The sequence below is a fragment of the Myotis davidii genome, unplaced genomic scaffold (genome assembly GCF_000327345.1).
Source record: "Myotis davidii unplaced genomic scaffold, ASM32734v1 scaffold329, whole genome shotgun sequence".
Lineage (NCBI taxonomy): Eukaryota > Metazoa > Chordata > Mammalia > Chiroptera > Vespertilionidae > Myotis > Myotis davidii.
In genome coordinates, this window is record NW_006300374.1 from 2,593,827 (window position 1) to 2,610,191 (window position 16,365).

Below are 16,365 nucleotides of genomic sequence, written 5' to 3' on the forward strand. Positions count from 1 at the left end.
ATATACAGTTGTTTGTATGGAAAAAGACATTCAGGTTATGATGATTGCAATAGCTTTATTAACTGTTTCACACACAACTGTAAACCTTTTCCCCAAATACACACATGCATGTACACAAACACATACGTATACACACATACCTACACATATGCATATACACATGCACATACATAATATACACACATGTGTACCAGGAGATGGGTAAGAAGGTTCATGTCAGAAATGTTTGTAATAACAAAAATTGATAATAGTTCAGCTGCCCATCAACAGTAGATAGATAAATATATTTTGGTATAGTCATAGGGAGGTATTTGTATTGAAGTGAAAATAATTGCAGTTACATGCAAAACACACACATGGATGATTCTAGAAAAATAGTGAAAAAAATAAATTGCAGTAGAATACATACAGTATAATTTCATTTTGATAAAGTTTGAGAATATACAAAGTTGAAGAGTATATTCTTTAGGGATACATACATGTGGTAAAATTATAAAGAAAAGCAAGGCTGTGAGTATACATAATTCCAAATAGTGGTTCCCTTAGTGGGAAGGAAGGGGAGGAGATCGGGAGGGGTAAAGAGGGGTGTGTACAGGGAATGCTGGAGGTAAGGGTAATATTCCTTTTTTCTTAAACTGGAAGATGGGAATTCAGGTGTTCTTTATATTATTATCTACATACTCAGCAAGTAAAAAACGAATTTTTTAAAAAATTTCCTCCATACCATTTTTACCTTCCTCCATCCCCCTTTCCTCTGGTAATCACCATGCTATTGTCTGTGTCTATGAGTTTGTGTGTGTGTGTGTTTGCTTAATTCCTCTACCTTTTTTTTACCCAGCTCTGCAACCCTTTTCCCCTCTTACAGCTGTCAGTCTGTTCTCTATACATAGTTTTCTTATCTATTTGATATTTGATAATAAAACCAGTACCAGTTAGAAGGAGGAGTAACCTGGTAGAAGGTATTAGTTATTATACAGTTGGGGTGGGAGAAAGAAAGGGAAGAAAGACACCATTTGCTAAACCAGGAAGAACAATGAAAAAATGGGGAAGGGTGGTTTTAATAGTGGCACTGACATCCTCTCCTAGGACAACCTGAGAACTGAGAGAAGAAGAAAAGTGCTAACGAGTTGCCAAAATGGCTAAGAGGGTTGAGTAATCTGACCCGTGTCTGTGTGTTTTTTTAACTCATGGAAACACCAAGGGATCTTGTTTTGTGGGAGGCTCACTGTCCAGAGTGGAGAGGACTCATCACGTTTTGAAAACTCCACAATTTAGCAAAGAAGCGAAAATAATGGTTCTGTTTGAAGTAAAGCCCTGTAGAGATTTTTGATGCTGTTGTCCCTTGGGTTTCGAAGGCCAGCCCCCTGAGGGGTTTTGTTTTCCTAGTGCCATGCCTGCAGCTGCCAGCTGTCCCCAGGTGGAGGTGGGGGGAAGAGGGGGCTCCCAGCTCCAAATGCAGGCCTTCCTGTAGGCTTCAGCGACAGAACTGAGCGTGTGCTCTCAGCTATGTTATAATATAACACACTTTGCAACGTAATTTCTTCACTAGCAATTTTAATGGAATGGACTAATTTGACTAATTGGTGTGGTGTAAAGAGTGTTCAAGCCCTGAGAACTTACGAACCTGCCTTTCCAGGCTGCTCTGCCCCTGGTGCTATTTTAAGCAAGTCAGCTTAAAGTCTTTGAGCCTTGTTGGCAGTGGGCGGGGCTTGGCTATGGTCTTAAAGGATTCATTCAGCTTGAGAAGTCCATGACTCCCTGATTGACTATTATATGTAGGGAAGATTTTCAAATAGAAAAATATGACAAAAAAGTTAAGTCAAATACCAAATTATCTTGCATGTGTAAGATGAACAAGTTCCTAGAGACAGGCATCTCTCTGTCTTTTAAAAAGTGTTTTTAAAAAAACTTTATTATATATAATAAGCTTTATAATATATATAATATACTAGAGGCCCAGTGCACGAAAATTTGTGCACTCTGGGGTGGGGGGTCCCTCAGCCCAGCCTGTGCTCTCTCGCAGTCTGGGACCCCTCGGGAGATAGTGACCTGCTGGCTTAGGCTGGCTCCCGGGTGGCAGAGGGCAGGCCCAATCCCTAGGTGCAGCCCCTGGTCGGGCTCAGAGCAGGGCCGATCTGAGGGTTGGGGCGCTACCCCCTGTCACACACAGAGCCGCAGGGTGATCAGGGGGTTTGGGCGCTGCCCTCTGTCACGCTGATCCCGGTGCCAGGAGGCCTCACGGCTCCGCTGATCCTGGTGCTGGGAGGCGTATTACCCTTTTACTATATAGAGTAGAGGCCTGGTGCATGGGTGGGGCTGGCTGGTTTGCCCTGAAGGGTGTCCTGGATCAGGGTGGGGGCCCCCCCTGGGGTGCCTGGCCAGCCTGGGTGAGGGGATGATGGCTGTTTGCAGCTGGTCACACACCCTTCATGGTGGGGGTCCCCACTGGGTTGCCTGGCCAGTCTGGGTGAGGGGCTGAGGGCTGTTTTCAGGCTGGGGATGACTGAAGCTCCCAACCGCTCCTTTATTTATTTATTTAGTCATTCATTCATTCATTCTGGGCCAGCTTTAGCTTTGAGGCTTGGCTCCAGCTCTTAGGCCTCCGCTGCTGAAAGTAGGTTTCTGGCCTTTGTTTACAATGTTGCGATCCTGCTGGCTGAAGCCCGGGACTAAAGCCAGTTTCTGGGGTTTGGTTTAGCTTCTCTATTTGTTGCTTAGAGTTGCAGCTCAGAGGCTTGCAGAGGCAGGGGGGGAACGTTGGAGTCCTCCGTCACTGAAGCAAGCAAGCAAGCCTCATGTTAGTTTCAAGCTGCCTGGCTGCTGGCTGCCATCTTGGCTGGCAGTTAATTTGCATATTTCCCTCATTAGCCAATGGGAAGGGGAGCGGTCGTATGCTAATTACCACGTTTCTCTTTTATTAGATAGGATATATAACAAAGTATTAAGTATAATATATATAACATAATGGAGTATTATATATATTACAAAGCTTATTATATATAATAAAGCTTTTAAAAACATTTAAAAAGATATTTAATAAAGCTTTTAAAATGCTTTATATATTTTTTAAATGTTTAAATTAAACTTATCTTTATTTATTTTTTAAATCCTCCCCTGAGGATATGGTTTTAGAGAGAGAGAAACATCAATGGGAGAGAAACATCTAGTGGTTGCCTCCTGTACACACCCAGACCTGGAATTGAACTCAGAACCTTTTGGTGTATGGGAGGATGCTCTAATTAACTAAGCCACCACATCAGGGCAAGTTAAATCTATTTTTTAATTACAGGTGCCATTCAATATTATATATGTTTAAAAATATTTTTAAGAGCTGTTTTAGGTTCACAGCAAAATTGAGGGCGAGGTGCAGGGATTTCCCATGGACCTCCTGGCCCTGCACATGCTCAGCCTCCTCCATTGTTGACATCACCCATCAGAGTGGTATGTTGTTACAGTCCAGGAATTTACATGGACACAGCACTGTCACCAAAGTCCGTCGTCGGTGTTGTGCATTCGGTGCATTTGCCTTGTGAATTTTCAGTCAGTTGCTCAGCATGGCAGGAGGGTACTTTCTGCCCGTTACCCTGAAACAGCATGGCAGGACCCCAGCCCAGGGTGAGGGATCGGGGAGGCACCCAGTAGGCATGTGCTGTGTGGTCTGTGTGGGAGAAGGCGCCTCAGCACTTGCTATTCAGAGTTTGGTTGCAGACTCGCCCACACCTGGGAGCAACACGAAAGCTCGGCGCCACCCCAGCCCCTCTGGACAGCCCCTGCATTTAAATAAGGGCCCCATGTCATTTGTGTGCACCCAGAAGTCTGAGGGGCACTGGTATCTCCCCAACATTGTTCCTTTCTCTCCAAGAGAACACAGAGAGAACCTTTTGTGAACTAACGCTTTAGAGCTTGAAAATTGATCTCCGGGGCTTGAAATTAGAGTCCCTGAAGCCTTTTCTGCTGAGAGAGGGACTCACCTGGGTTTTCTAAGCTCTTCCTGAATTAATTCCAGAAGTAATTCCCCTGGCATTTCAGCTGCTGTCTCTTCAGTGCTGGTGTCTCTCTCCTGGAGCTTAGCCAAAAAAAAGGGCGGGGGGGTTGTGGAGGGGGGATTCACTTGGCACACCTCGAATTTCCTAATTGGAAGTTTCAGAATTTTTCATTCTTTTAACCACTTTGTCTTCCCTGTTCCCTGTCCTTCAAAGACAGTTATTGAATTCTAATTTACATCAGATACTTGGGCTCATAAATTAGCCACTAAGTGGTGCTTTTTCTTGTTATTTTATCTCTTGCAGTCTTCTGGTGCACTTAGAAATATGTTTCTGATTCATTTAAAAAGAAATCTTGCTCCCTGTTCCGATCTTATATGTCAGAATAAATTATAACACAAATGCTTTATCCTTCGGAAAACATTCAAATCTGTCTGCTACATGGTTGGACGGAATGTTGATTTCATGACTTCTTAAATGTATAACTCCTTAACCTTCACTATAGAAGAGAGCAGCTGCTGCTTTACCTTGCGTAGTAAGTGTCATGTTTGCTCTTACGCAAGCTGGGAATGTGGCAGGTAAACGGTAAAAGCACATAGACAAGAAACCCTAAAGCACATAGACAAGAAACCCTAGAGCCAGCTTGTATAGAAGACAGCAGATGCCACATAATATTGCCATGAGACAACTTTAAATCTTTAAGAAACGGTTTTCTTCTTTTATTGTCCATTTTTAAAAGATATTACATAGAAAGGAATATGACCCTTCAAAGTAAGCAGCTATTTTTCTGGTGTAAGTTTGTGACTTTCAGATACTAATGGAACCAACTAGAAACATTTTACCTATATAAATGTATGACTAAATATCGTTTACAAATTTTAGTATACACAAAAGCTATTCACAGAATTTTATCTTTACTCTTGATTTCCATCTTTGCTAGTGAGTCAAAATACCTCTGAATGTCTCTCCAGCTTTGGTGTAATTGTAATAAGCTATTTTAATTCAGTATTATGTTTTTTTTGTAACCTCACAAATCATATGGTATTATTTGTTCATTTATACCATCAGAAATTGTTTAGATTTAACCATACTGCCTTTATCATTTATTCTCTATTCCTTCTTCTCAGGTCTTCCTTCTGGAATTATTTTTCCTCTTTAAGTATAGCAGGTCCTCAAATAACATTGTTTTGTTCAGTGTTGTTTTGTTATAATGTTGGTGAGATGCTGTAGGAATTTAACTCTTGTTTATATCCATTAGCCTATGGTAAAATTGATAACATTGTTTTGCTTAAAGTCCCAGAATCTATCAATGATGTTGAGGACTACCCTTGTTTAGACAGATTTCTCTACTGAAGGTCTTCTGTTGGTACAACCACTTTTTGCTTCTCTGAAAATGTCTTTATTTTAACAAATAGAGAGTATTGCTGGTTATTCAAACCTAAGATGTCAGATTTTTTTTTCCTTAGCAGTTTGAAGATTTTATTTCACTGTCACTTGGCTCCTCGTTCTGTGAAGTAGGTATCTGATGGTGCAATTGCCATTCCTTATGCTCTGACTGCATTTATTTACAATTTCTCTTTCTCTTTGGTGTCTTGTGGTATCAGCATGTGAGTAAGTCTGGGTTTTTAAAACATTCATCTTGCTTGGGACTTCTTGGTCTTCCTGAATGGGATTCATGTCTCCTATTAATTTTGGACAATTCTTACTGTTATCTCTTTGAATATTGTCTCTACCCAATTCACATCTTTTTAAAACTTTGACCAAATGTATGTTGGACTGTCTCGTTCTATCTTCCATCTCTCTTTTTTTAAAAAAATATATCTCATCTTTTTATATATGTATCTCTTTTTTTATTTCTCTGTGCTCCATTCTCAGTAATTTTCAGATCTGTTCTCCAGTTCACTAAATCTCTGTTCAGCTATGTCTAAATTTATGTTTATTATTTGTTATATATTGTATATGGAGTTTTAAAATAGAAATTATTACATATGTATTAATTTCTAAATGTTCATTTTGTAGTCTCTTGCTACTTACTCATGTTTTTTGTCCTGTCTTTATTCTTTTTAAATGTAGTAAGATACTTTAAAAAATATATTCCATAATTCCAATATCTGAAGTCTTTACAGATTTGATACTATCTGTGTGTTGTTGTTTTCTCTTTTGGGTGGTTTCTTGACTTTTTCCATAGTACCTTATTTCCTTGTGTTTTATAATTTTAAATTTTGCAGTCATTTGTTGGAGTTTTAGCTGCAGAATATTTTGATGCCTGGTTTGAGAGTGTGTTTTTCTAGAGATAATTTATGTTAGCTTGGATAGGTGTTGGAGACCTGGTCCATTTTAAATTAGGATTCTCAGCACATACTTTTCTGGACCATACAAACAGAGTAAGTTCCAAACTTGGGGAGACTTTTTGTAAAGTATTTGCACAAAGTCAGTTGCGACAGATACTTTTTCTTGCTGTCCTTTCAGGGATGGGTTGTTTTCATCCTAATTCATGCTTTCCCTGAGACGGTGGCACTTCCTGGGTCTCTACTTTTTAGAGATGGTCTTCCCTTGGTTCTTTACTTGTCCAGACCCAACACATGTCCCTCATTTCCTCCATGGACTAAGCCAGCGATTTTCAACTGGTGTGCTGCAAGAACTTTTAAAACCTGCAATACCTGGCTAAATAGTCAGGGTCACTGACTGCTTTCCCCTTAGATTGTCAAATAAAAAAAAAAAGACAACAGCCAGCATAACAATAGCCATCCTATGTGAATGAGTCAAAGTTATACCTATTGTTTGGTCAGATCTGCAAAAAATAGATATGTGTGTCATAGAATTTTAGTAATTAGTGTGTGTGTGCCACGAGATGGAAAAAGTTGATGGTCTCTGGCTTAAGTGTTAGGCTGCCTGGTCTAGTGTCCCTCTAGGCCAGCGGTTCTCAACCCGTGGGTCGCGACCCCTTTGGCGGTCGAACCACCCTTTCACAGGGGTCGCCTAAGACCATCCTGCATATCAGATATTTACATTACGATTCATAACAGTAGCAACATTACAGTTATGAAGTAGCAACGAAAATAATTTTATGATTGGGTCACAACATGAGGAACTGTATTTAAAGGGCCAGAAGGTTGAGAACCACGGCTCTAGGCTATCTGGTGACTTCAGTGTTCGATGACCTCCATAATCCAGCTCCTGCTTTGCTCCTACACTCAGCCCATGTCCCCTATTGTCTTACAGGCTCATTCAGTCCCATAAGAGGATGTTTTTAGAGATTTATTAACCATAATTAAGTGTTATGAAGTGGGAAGGCTTTGAGCTCTCTAGCCTGCCATATTGCCAGGAATAGAATAGAAATAATTTACTCTTGAAAAATAGAGAGCAAATTCAAGATTATCCCTATACCAATTCACATCCTTGTGTTCGGACAGATTGTCTGGATGAGTGAGAGGAGGATGTTGACATGAGTCCTGATAGCTGCTTAGTCCCCAGCCTGTGCTGCAGTGGACGCTACCCTCTGCCCTGGGCCTTGCTCAGGGGCCTCGGCCACCACATGTCCCGCTTCTCTGAATCAGAGGTGGAGACACATAAACTGCTGACATGATAATGAAAGCTGTCACGAGGGCAGGGAGTACCAGAGTTTGAGAGGATAAGATGCTTTTGGTACATATCAGAACTTGGTCCTAAGAAACCACTCATTCATTCATGTAACAGATGCTTATTGGCCCTTGCATTATGTAAGGGAAACAGATCCACTGTCCCTGTCCTCATGAAGCTCACCCTGTAAGGAGCAAACAGTTCATTTCACTGGGGCAGTAGAAGGTAGGGAGAGGTACTAACCCAACTTGAGGAGGGAGCGTGGTATCTGTGCTGCATCTGCAGGACTAGGAGGCATCGCCCGGGGGTAGGGCCAGGGAAGGGCATTCCAGGCAGAGGGACAAGAACGTACCTAGTACTGAGCCAGAGAGAATTTGGTTCAGGCAATTGCAGGCAGCTCATTTGGCCAGAGCATAGTCGGGAAGGCGTGAACCTGGAGCAGGGAGCCAGAAGAGCTGAGCCTGGAGGTCGCCCGAGGCCTAAATGATGAGGGCCCTCTAACCAGGAAGCTGTTGAACTCTCTTACCTGGGGAGTGAGGGATGCTGTCAGAGTTGCCATGTTCATTTCTCTCGAGAGCCAGCCCTCTGGAAGAGAAAGAGCATGGGCTTGGCATGAAGGCGGGAATCTTCCAGTCCGACTCCAGCGCCGCTCTCTCCGGGTGGGCATGGCGTGTACTTGATTTAGGCACCTCCTCTGAACCTCTCTTTCCAGAGAATGGACTAGACAATTTCCCAAGGCCTCCTCCATCCCAGCATTCTGTGGTGACATTAGAAAGTAAGAGGAAAAATGCCATTGTGCACACACACACGAGCTTAAGCAAAGCCGGAGCTCAAATGTGTATTTGCAGATGTTACCCTGACAGTAATGCTGGCGGTTTCTGGCTTCCAATTAGCTATCTAACCAACGTCTGTGAATCGTGGGTATTCACAGCGAGTGGGTATCGGCTCAGAGGGTGGATGTTTATATCAGAAGGTGAGCAGTGTGACTGGCCCGGCAGCTGACCCAGTGTTTGTTTGCCTTGTAGACGAGCTCTCTCTGGAGCAGCACAACCTGTCGTCGCCCTCCGCGGAGCACCCACTGAAGGAGAGCGCCGCGCACAGCACTGCACACGTGGCCTTAACGGAGGCTGCCCCAGGGTCCCGGCCGAGCAGTCCTCCCCACCTCATGTCCTCTCCATCCGCTGCTACTTTTGATACAGCCTTTTTTAACCAAGGAGAACTGACCCCAAGTACAGCAGACCACAGTGTCTTTGTGGCAAATTCCGTGTCAGTGACGAGCAACGAGGTGGTCATAGATGACGATGAAATGGATAACTTTTTGCCAGAAACTCAGTGGGCCACCTCCCGCGTGGTCTCTCCGATACAGTATGTCACAGTCAGCCCCCCGGGGCTGCCCGAGGAAACAGCAGACTCCGTGCTGACGCCACCATTGCCCACTGTTCCTTCACAAGATGAAGAAGTGACATCCGTCTGGCAAGACACAATGCAACAACCGACAATGTGTGCTGAGTCCCCCAGTCATTGCAGTGTTTTCCCGTCAACTTTTCTTGCTTCCGGGGCCATGATTCCAACCCCTAGTAGGAATTTGGTGCTTTATCCTACTGGACGCTCATCAAGCAGGACTTTGCTGGAGGTCGTGGCTTCAAGAACAGAGGGCGTAGAAACCCTCCTTTTTAGCTCCACATCTTCAGTGCCTCAGCCGTCAGGCGATGGCCTCACTCAGCCATTCCCCGCCCCGGGGGAGGCCTCAGCGCCTCCAGAGGGTGTTCTGGCCCCGGGTTCAGACAGATACCCTGATGGGACCACTGCTTTGAGTCAGAGTCTAAAAGAAACCATCTCTCCAAGAACATCTCCAATTGCAGCTATCTCCCAGACGGCCCTTGCTTTTAGCAGCAGCTGCAGCATAAACTCAGCTTTGTTTTCAGGTCCTCCTGCGTTTGTGTCCTTTTCTACTCGGTCAGCTGATGTTTCATATGACCCCGTTCTTCCTGGCAATTCCAGGGAAGCATCCGAATTGCCTGGCAGTTCAGTGGTCCCCAACCATGTGGACGACACTCCTGTCTGGAGCCCAGCGTCTCCATTCAGACCGTACACGTGGTGCGGGTCCTGCTCTGTGGCATCACCGCGGCACGTTCTGTCCACGAGCCTCGTGGAGAAAGACGGGGGCTCAGGGGACAGTGCTGAGACCATGACCGTATGGGAAGCGAGCAGCATATCTCCACCAAGCAGCACCTCTCCACCGAGCAGCATAGCAGAGGCCGTCTCTGAATTTGAGGAAGATCCTCAAGAATATAACCTACTTTTCCCCTCAAGACCAATAGTTCCACTTTCTTCTCGGTTTGTGGAAATCTCAGAGGCAAGCGTGGGTGTTTCGGCCGAGGCGGGCTGGAGGAGCATCAGGATCACACAAGCGTATCCTTCCCACGGCCCCTCCCCGCCGGTGTCACTCGATCCTGCTTCCTCTGGCTCCGTCTCTGCCATTGAAACTCAAGTAGTGCCGCCCAGTGTGACAGCTGTGTTTCCCTCGGCCGTTCCTGGTGTTCTCCTCGACTCGTCTTTCTCCGTCACGGCCGACGAAAACACGCCATCACTTGCTTCCGGAGACCCGACGCCGTTTACGTCTTATGGTTTGGAGCCTTCCGCAGAGGCTCCGCTTTTCCCTGCCCGCGAACCCGCCAGTGTTTCCCAACACGAAACCAGAAGGACTTTGGGGTTTGCACCCAGCTTTTCCTCAACTCCGCCGCTGGAGTTCAGCAGCTCGGCCCCTTTGTCTTCAGAGGGACTTGCGTCTCCTTCTCCGATGTCAAGTGACATGTCGACCATCCTTGCTCAGGCCTTTCCCACGTTGGTCGAGACACTTACGTTGACCGACTCTCCCAATCTGCAGTCACCTCCGCTCTCTGTCCCTAATTCCACAAACCTTGACTTTTCTCAGCTCTGGCCGAGTTCAGACCTCCTTTTAAGTGCACCCACGTTTCTGCCTACTTACTCTGAAATGTCGCTCCTCTCAAGCTTCCACTCCACGTCTCTCACGCTCTCCGAAGCAGCCACCGTTTCACCGGCAGATTCTGAAGCCCGTTTTACCTCAGTTTTCACGGAAACTACCTCCTATTTTGAGTTTTCACTCGTGCCCCACGAATCGGCGGCCCCCACGCGGGTGCCCTCCAGCTCTGAGCCCATCCTTGACATGTCGACTGCTGGAGCGCACTCAGCGTCACTTCTGAGTGCTTTTCAGACAACACCCCTTGTAACAGAATCATCCCTCTTTTCCACTCCAGCGCCTTCCGACGGGGATATCAGTGCGATGGATGATCATGCGTCTGTCTTACCCTCTTTCTCCACGGTCACTCCTACCACCACAATATTGGTCATCGCCGTGTCCCCGTCCTCAGCATCCTCCGCTGTTTCTGAAGTGGTCCCCTCACCTGGACCTACAGAGGCTGTATTTTTGGGCCCATCGTTCACACTCACAGATTTGCCGATGAACACAACCACTGAACTGAGCACATCTCCTGCCAGCACTGCCCCTGACGATGCTGTCGACATCATCCTGAACAGCACCCCTGAGAGTCAGAATCCCCACGAGAGCAGCACAGTCCTCCCCTTGCCGTCCCTTCATCCTGTGTCCACCTCCACTCCCGAGGCCGTGGTCACTACTCCGGCAGTGGTCACCACCAGGCTGCCGTACGTGTGCGATATCACAATTCCTGATGCCTATTTGATCACAACTGGTAAGGCCCTGTTTCCTCCTCTCTTTTGGTCGGGGTGATCTTTCTAAGATGCTGTTTGAAATGCTTGTGGGATATGTAGCATCCTGGCAAAGCGTGTAGGCTTTAGGCCAAGAGATCTCTTGGGTTGGTAATCCTCACTCCTTTGCTGACCACCTGTGAGTTCTTCAGTTATTTAGCTTCTCTAAGCCTCAGTTTCCCCAATGATTAAATAAGGATGATACTGGCACCCACTGCTTTGTAATGCATAGAAAATACTCAACCCAGTGCCTAGCATAAGGAGCACCCTCAAAATATGATATTGTAGTTAGTAGTAGCAATAAGAATAAATAAAAGATTTAAACCTTAGAAGTTTTGCTAGGATATGTGTCTCTGGAACTCATCCCCCATGCTTCAAAGTCATGGTTAAAACAAACCTGAGTGACTGGCCGACAGGCGGCTGCCTGTCCCATAAAGCCGTATACGTTTGCTGCCATGTCTGTGCCAGTCTAGTGACCGGGCCTGCGGGACCAGGCTCTCTGACTTGTTCTTCATGAGAAATGACAGGGCGTGCATGAAGGCTGTGAGCCATGCATATGTACTTACATACAATGTACTGTTGATGAGCAGCCTGTGTGTGTGTGTGTGTGTGTGTGTGTGTGTGTGTGTGTGTGTGGGTTGTTTGCTGTGTGTGTGTGTGTGTGTGTGTGTGTGTGTGTGTGTGTGTGTGTGTGTTGACTTTGATGCGGACGACGGGTAGAAATGAACCAAGGGGAAGAAGATGGCAGGAGAGGTAGAGGAGCAGTGGAGTGGACAAGGAAGGGGGGAATAGGGAGAGGTGGAGGTGGGGAAGGAGGAGAACATGCTGGGTCTTGGTTCTCCAGGCTGAGTGACGTGAGCCCTGTGTCCTCTGCTCACCCTGGGGGTGCTGCCACCCTCCGAGAGGGTTGGGGGTAGCTGAAGCCTTTGGTCTCCCAACTCCACCCTCCCCAAATGAGGCAGCTATTTGTTAATTCACGTGACAGGTAATGATGGAGCCCTGAGTGTGCGTGAAGTACTTCTGGAAGCGTTCCGGGATATAGAGGTGAATGGCTTGGTCCCATCCCGCCAGGCGCTTAGCGTCCAGTGGGGCGGATGCTGAGCCATGTTTCCTTGGCAGCTGTGTTGGGAATGGCTGAGGCAGAGCTGTAGAAGAGTGACTGTTTGGGATAATCAGGGACGGGTGTGGAAGAATGTGAACTGGAGGTCACGTTCAAGGATGAATGAAAGGCTGTCACCTGCAGATGGAAGGAAGTGTCCTCCAAGTTGAGAGTGTGAACACGGAGGGAGGTATGACAGCCCAAGGACATTCAGTTTGGCTGGTAATTAGACGGAGGTGATAAGGCGGGAAAGGAGGTTGGGACAAAGTGGTGAACTTTCATTTTTGGGACTCCAGCCCTCTAGAGGAGAGAGAGAAGAGTTTCTAATAGACATGGTCCTTTCCTTCCTTCCTACAAAATTGTTGCATAGTAGCCACAAAGTGGACAGTTACAAGGAGCTTATTAAAGTAACTACTGAAAGCTTATTTATCTCTGGAATTCTATGAAATTTATGATACTTCTACTGTATCTTTCAGAACTCATTATTCTACAGATAATTAGAAACCATTTTAGAAATACCGCTCAGAATATCAAATATATGTAGCATGGATTAACTTTCATATATGACATACATTTAAGGAGTTTGATGTCCTTTGTTAGGGATCCATGTATTTTTTTTTTTTTAAAGTTTTTATTGACTTCAAAGAGAGGAGGGGGAGAGGGAGAGAGAGAAAGAAACATCAGTGACGAGAGAATCATTGACCAGCTGCCTCCTGCACGCCCCCTACAGGGGATTGAGCCTGCAACCTGGGCATGTGCCCTGACCAGGAATCAAAGTGTGACCTCCTGGTTTATAGGTCGACCCTCAACCACTCGACCGCACAGGCTGGGCGGGGATGCATGTATTTTTAATAGTGTAAAATTCACGTATTGTAAACGTACACTTGAACCGTTGTAGTAAATGTGCAGAGTTGTGCAGAAGTGTCCACTCTGTTACGTGGTATTTTTTAAGTGGAGATGAGTGCCATCTTTCGCTCTCAGGGATAATTGTAACTCACGGAAAGTGTCCTCTCATTGAGGATCTTCATTTAGATTTGAACCTGGGTTTTTTGTTTGTTTTCTTGTAATTATGTATCAGAGAAAAAGAGGGTTGAGGTGATTCTTCGTCCTCTGGAAGGGTTCTTGTTAGAGAACCCTCTGTAATAAAAGTAAGAGTAATCTCCATGGGTTCACGATGGACTCGTAGGAAGACACTGACCACACGTATCCAGTCTGGGGTGAGGCCGCCCTTCTCACCCAGGGATGGCCCACCCCAGGCCTCCCCAGGAGCTCTTTCTCATCTCCAATGGCTCTGAGGAATTTGGAGACACCATAAGGTCTTGGTTGATAATCCTATTTTCCCAAAGATTATTGAACTCATATCGGAATGTTGCAGTTTTAGATCTTACTCTGATTAATTTGAGAAGATGGAGGATATGGTGGTGGGTCATGGGGACTATTCAGAGTAATACAGCAGCACCTTGAATAACATCGTTTTGTTAGGACATTTATGAGATGCTGAAGGAACTCGACTCTTGTTAAACATGAGACCTCCATGCTCTCTGCCCCCGGCTGGGCCACAGAGTCTGATTCCTGGTCTCACCCACGGAGGCAAGGAGTGGCGGGTTTTCTTAGCATGTCGAGCTGATGCTGTGCATGGTTGACCTGGTGACCTGGTGGTGCCTTCAAGGTCCACTGTGTTCTTTCCTCGTCGGGGCCTTATTTACAAAACGACTTTTGGAGCCACTACCACGCTTTGGCACAGCACTGGCTCTGCCTGGGGCCCAGCAGTGGGATGACACTAACCTGGTGTGGGTGTTGGCTTCGGTCTGCAGTGCTGGCCAGAAGAGCCGTGCAGGAATACATCATTACGTCCATCAAGGAGGTGCTGAGGATTCACTTCAACCGCGCCGTGGAGCTCAAGGTGAGTCCCTGTGGCGGAGAGGCTGAGGCCGGAGCCCAGGTGAAGGCAGCGTTACAGTGGTCGTGGAACGTTCTCTTTCCGTTCTTCCCTCCCTTCCCCAACTCTGCCAACGTATCCCTCTAATGGACTAATCCTGGCCCAATTAGAGGGTTGAATTGGCAGAGTTGGAACAAAGGGGCTCCAAGACCAGAGTTTGGGGTGATGACCCTAACGATTGTGCTCTTGATTTACATGAAAGGACTGGGAGTAGAGTTTAAATTAGATTTTAGAGAGAGTGCCTATCCACGTTTCTGTACATTCAGTGAGACAGAGGTAAATTGCCAGATGCCTTATGGTGGGTACTATGCTAATGCCTCCTCTCCTCTCTTGAGCTCTGATGCCACACTGAGACCCCTCACCTTCCCAGTGGGAGCCACGAGCAAATGAAATGGGGCTGTCTGAATTGAGGTGGACTGTCAGTGCCAAATACCATGGGATTTTAAAGACTTAGTGAAAAAAGGAACGTAAAATATCTCACTAATAATTTACATTGAAATGATATGTCAGATGTCTTGGGTTAAGTAAAATGTCTTTAAAATTAATTTCACCTCTTTCTATGTTTTTTAATGTGGCTCCTAGAAGCCTTACAATTGCATATGAGGCTCACATATTTCTTTTGGACAACACTGCTCAATAGGATAACTCTTTCTTTATATGTGGGTTAAACACAGCAAACACTTTGAATTCTTCATAACTCCGCATTCAGTTCATATTGCTGGCTATTCTTTCTTGTCGTCCTTGCTCTTGTAATTCTGTGCTATTTTTGAGAAGGATAGCAGATGTGCAAAAGTAATTACTAAAATAAAATTTTGAATGTCTGTGAAGCACTAGCCTTTCGTTTAAAACCAGCTATTTATTTTTTACATTACTTTATTATTTTTTCTGTTCAGTACAATTTCCTGTACATGTGGTTGATGGTAATTTGGTTAGATAATTTGATAATTATTATCTTTTGTCTTCTTTATTTTCATAGGTTTATGAACTGTTCGCTGACTTCACTTTTCTGGTAACATCTGGTCCTTTTGTTTACACGGCAATATCAGTCATAAATGTGCTTATAAACAGTAAACTTGTACGCGACCAAACTCCTTTAATCCTGGCTGTGAAACCTTCCTTCCTTGTGCCGGAGTCCAGGTTCCAAGTTCAAACGGGTGAGCACACTGTCCATAATTGTTTTGACTTGTAAATAGAATTTCACTTTTTATTTAGAAGTTTTTTTTTTAATTTGGGGAAGAGTTTTAAAAATTTATTTAAATTTTCAAAACTATTACGGAAAATTTCTAGCATATACAAAAGTACACAGAATAGTTTAATGAACCTCTTGCATCTCTCATACGGTTTCAGCAATTTTCAACTCCTTGTTACATCCACACTCCCATCTACATCCCTCCTCTCACATTATTTTGTTTGTTTTTTCATTAAATTTATTGGGGCGACATTTGCTAATAAAATGATGTTTCAAATGTACAATTCTGTGCTATATTATCTACATATTGCATTGTGTGCTACCACCCAAAATCAAATCTCCATCCATCACCCCTTTATCCTTTGCTACTCTTCAACCCCCTTTCCCTCTGGTAACCGCCATGCTGTTGTCTGTGTCTATGAATTTTGTTTATCTGTTCTTCTTGTTTGTTAATTTCTTGCTTTCAGTTTTATATCCATATGAGTGAAAATCATGGTTCTTGACTTTTTTTGTCTGACTTATTTCTGAAATACTGCCATTTGTGACAACATGGATCAGTCTTGTATCATGCTAAGTGAAATAAGTCAGACAGAAAAGGACAAGAACCATATGCTTTCACATGTGGGATATAAAACAGCAACAAACCAACTAACAAAACAAACAAACCATAGACACAAACAACAACCTGGTTTTTACCAGAAGGAAAGGTAGGTAGAGAGAGAATGAAGAGGACAAAGGGGGTCAAGTACAAGGTGAGGAGGGAGACTATATTTTGGGTGGTGAGCGCACAGTACAATATACAGATGATGTGTTATAGAATTGACCCTTG

General features: G+C 44.9%; 1 protein-coding gene across 1 annotated transcript in view; it reads left to right on the plus strand.

Annotated features, from left to right (window-relative positions):
• Nucleotides 1-16,365, plus strand: part of KIAA1549 (KIAA1549 ortholog) — a gene marked incomplete at its 5' end in the record, with an annotated part of 130,572 nt that overhangs the window by 37,647 nt on the left and 76,560 nt on the right. Inside the window, 3 exons of the mRNA XM_015572666.1 lie at nucleotides 8,588-11,293; nucleotides 14,223-14,311; nucleotides 15,324-15,512. Coding sequence (XP_015428152.1) covers nucleotides 8,588-11,293; nucleotides 14,223-14,311; nucleotides 15,324-15,512 — 2,984 coding nt within the window. The remainder of the gene's footprint in view (nucleotides 1-8,587; nucleotides 11,294-14,222; nucleotides 14,312-15,323; nucleotides 15,513-16,365) is intronic.